Here is a 3,635-nt window from a genome sequence, read left to right on the forward strand (position 1 = left end):
CACTTTGACTTAATGTGTATAAAATCCCAGCTTAACTCGTTGTCACTTTGACTTAATGTGTATATAATCCCAGCTTAACTCGTAGTCACTTTGAAAATCCAGATTTAATGAGCATTTCCGGGGAACTGTAGAATCCAAACTGTTTTGAACGAATCGGTTCTTCAGCAACATGGAAGTTCCAGCTTCAGGTCTTTGCGCAAGCCAGGACGAGAAAGATATTTGGGAGAACATTTCAAGGCAATAAGACAACACACTGTATAAGATGTGGTTCAAGGAAAGTGGTCCCGCAAAGGGCGGATAGCTTAGTTAGTGGAAGGGGAACTGTTGCTAAGAAAGGGAACAAGGACGGAATTATGTTCATGTAGCAGCCTATGAGATATATTAATGGCACTTATCCCTCAACAGAAATACTTACTAATAATATGTTTCTGTAACATGAGCTAATTAAATGGTGAATGAACGTCGAAATACGGAAATATATTTTTTTAGGTCTTCAATACCATTAACAATAAATTCACCCTCTCGCACACGGTCCACCAACCATAAATAAAAATATACGCTAGATTCAAATAACAACAATAGAAAACTCAACCTACTCTTCTGAAACAGTAGATCAATTTAAGTTGTCTTCTATAAGCTGTTTCACTGGACTGTTTAAAATGTCCATTTCGAGGCAATAACGGTTTGTTTGTAAGTCACTCTATGTTATAAACTTATCCGTGTGAGCAGTGTTGTTCACTCACACTCGAATGGTGCTGTTATTATTTAACATGAATCGTGACCAATCATAGAAATCAAGCAGTATCAAACTAAGGATTTCCACATGACAGTTGTATAGTTATTTGTTTTATATTAGATTTCATAATATAATACAGTGTATTCATGATGTTATTTCTGAGCACAATCGCTCTTGAAAGAAACCCATGACAAGTGAAAAAATGTGTTAAAATCAGAGTGTAACGTCAGGTGTGACGATGCATAGAATATTTTACTTTTAGAGCTGCAGACTATTACAAAACGTAATACACACAGAAAACAACTACTAAGGATTTTCAACTTGAAATTAGCAATTTTCCATTGTCAGGTTTCCACCACAGAACATGCTACTAACATTTCAATTAGCATTTGTTCTGTATCTTGGATCTAAGCCTTACTTGTTATTACATCGATGCAAGTGATCTATTTCATGACACAAAATTAAAAAAAACAACAACAATGATGTAAAATATCAAATAACATATGTATATATAAAAAGTGGAAGTGTTAAGTTTAATGTCTGTTTCTGGATGCTAAACATATACACGTATACATTACTTCATTTACACCAGTCTTCTGCCTTGTAACACTGAGATAGAATATTCATTAATTGGTATCCCTGTACTCGGATCATGTAGAGCAACATTTTATTTATTTTTTGTCTTTCTAGCTATCTGATCTCTAAAGTTTGTTCTACAAGAAGTAAAACGCCTAAGATGTTTGATTTAAGATCAGTTTTTAATGTTTTATAGTTACCTTAGTTTCTATGTCGTGAAGGTCTATTACGTTCGCGCATGCCCATTAACACAGCATAAAGCAATTCGGAAGTTCAGGCTCGGTTGAAAGGCAAGACAGAAGATAAAACTGTGGTTACACTGGCAAATTAAGTTTATTTAAAATAAAAACAAATAAAGCCAGCCCTGAAGCGACAGCGGATGCTCACTACCACATCGTGTTCTCTTGTAACTTAATGTACGTTTTTAAAGCGTGAGTAACGGAGTCAATTTATCAGTTACCTGCAGGAGAAAAGTACACACATGTGGCCATCGCATGAAAGATATGTTTGTACTCTCGAGAAAACATTTCAAGGTAAAGCTTTCGAAAGGAAGGCCTGATATAATCTTGTACACGTATACGAACTTTGTTTAACGTAGGCAGCATCGACCTTGAAAACACCTGCGAAACTTGTTTAGAATAAACTTAAGACATTAGTAACTGGAACATGAACGATACGTAACACTACAGTGGTTAAACATTTCTACCGTTGACATCAATACAATTTGACATATACTGGTGTTTAGAACAAAGATCGCACGCCTGTCACGTATGTGCATGTATGGTGTGTACGATAAAACATAGCATTTACTTACTGATAAAAATACTTATCAAATTACGATGATCCAAAAGTAAAAAAAAAATTGGGTCTCTAATTCTTTAACTGTCAAATCAAAGCACGCAATTCACATGTAAATCAATACCTACTTTACATACAAATTATTAAATGTGTATTTTTATTCTGGACTCACCGAAGAAATCTTCCCAATTCAGCGAGTCGTCAGACTCACAGTCTTGACCAAGGTTAAGTTTGGAATGGGCGCAGAAAGACGGGTCAAGCATGTTGTGGTCATCACTGACCTGAGTGCCACGCTTGACCATGGACAGGCTGACATCAAATGGTCGACAGCTCCGAGTAGAGAACTGGCTTCTATCTTGTTTCACCATCCGTGGTAGTAAACACACATTAAGAGCCGCAGGATGTGTCTTGTTAGTCACAGCAGAGCACACGTTCCACGTCCATAGGCCAGCGATTAGCGTCCGGGGGTTACCATTCAGTCCCCCTCTTATAAAACACTCACGTTACATTGGTTACGACATATAACGCAAAACCGTAACATCAAAATGCTGCGAGTGAACTTCACTGTTTGGAGTGCTTTTATCCATGCAGCGTGACGAAACGTAAATTTACCTTTGGAAACTGTTCACTCGACAATTTTCCACTACTGCTCAGGTACCCTTGAAAAACGGTATTCTTGGTTCCAGTTTTCTCCTCAGATCCTTAACATCATTATCTTGTAGCAGCTTCCTTTAACTTTCAGTCTTTGGATAGCTTAAAGACAATACAGTCACCCTTTGATACAGGCTTTTTATATGATAACAGCTCTCGACAAATATTTGTTGTTGTTGTTACAATTATTCTTTCACGAAATTAAATATTAGGCTACTCGAATCCTCAGAAAATCTTAAGTACAAGATCACGTAGTTTGTTACAAGGAACTACAATCACCATTGATTAACTTTCACTAATTTCAATACGAGCATTCTTTTTTCTTTTCTCCAAACACCGAAAATGGTGAATCAAATCACGGCTCATGGCGACGTGTAGATCCTTCAACACCAAATCAAATATAACGTATGCCAAGCTCACCATAGAGATTCACTCATTAAAAATGCGCATTCCGACCACGATTACACCGTTCATTACTTTTGTTTTTTTACTAATATTACAATATCATGAGACACCTCGTTGTCTCTCTGGGTAAAGTTTTACAAATTTACTAATCCCCTGGACAGTTGTCACGTCAATATTTGTATGTGGTAGTCACCAGGTCAAAATTTGCGACAAGCCAAGAGCCCAGGGGTGGCGGACTTGCCAGCAAAAGCACGTGTTTCTGAATAGCGGGTGCGAGGGTCGGATAATCTACCCAGCTAGAAGCCCACGTCTCTGCCAATGGAACGGCCTATGTTGGGCCGAAGGGGAGGACAGGTAACAGCTGACTAATTATTGCCTCCAGTCTTGGGGCTACGTCTGACTCAGCTGTCGGGACCGAAGAGCTACTCGTCGTTTATTTTCCTTGTGGCGCCAGAGAAACAGCAACAGA

The 3,635-nt window shown here is 38.0% G+C and overlaps 1 protein-coding gene across 1 annotated transcript in view; it reads right to left on the reverse strand.

Moving 5' to 3' along the window:
* The window catches only part of LOC106463319, a gene marked incomplete at its 3' end in the record, with an annotated part of 41,375 nt that extends 37,984 nt beyond the window's left edge, over nucleotides 1-3,391 (reverse strand). Inside the window, exon 1 of the mRNA XM_013923336.2 lies at nucleotides 2,283-3,391. Within this exon, the coding sequence (XP_013778790.1) occupies nucleotides 2,283-2,478 (196 nt within the window). The remainder of the gene's footprint in view (nucleotides 1-2,282) is intronic.
* Between the last annotated feature and the right edge of the window lie 244 nt (nucleotides 3,392-3,635).

This window comes from Limulus polyphemus, unplaced genomic scaffold, assembly GCF_000517525.1.
Source record: "Limulus polyphemus unplaced genomic scaffold, Limulus_polyphemus-2.1.2 Scaffold1378, whole genome shotgun sequence".
Taxonomy (NCBI): domain Eukaryota; kingdom Metazoa; phylum Arthropoda; class Merostomata; order Xiphosura; family Limulidae; genus Limulus; species Limulus polyphemus.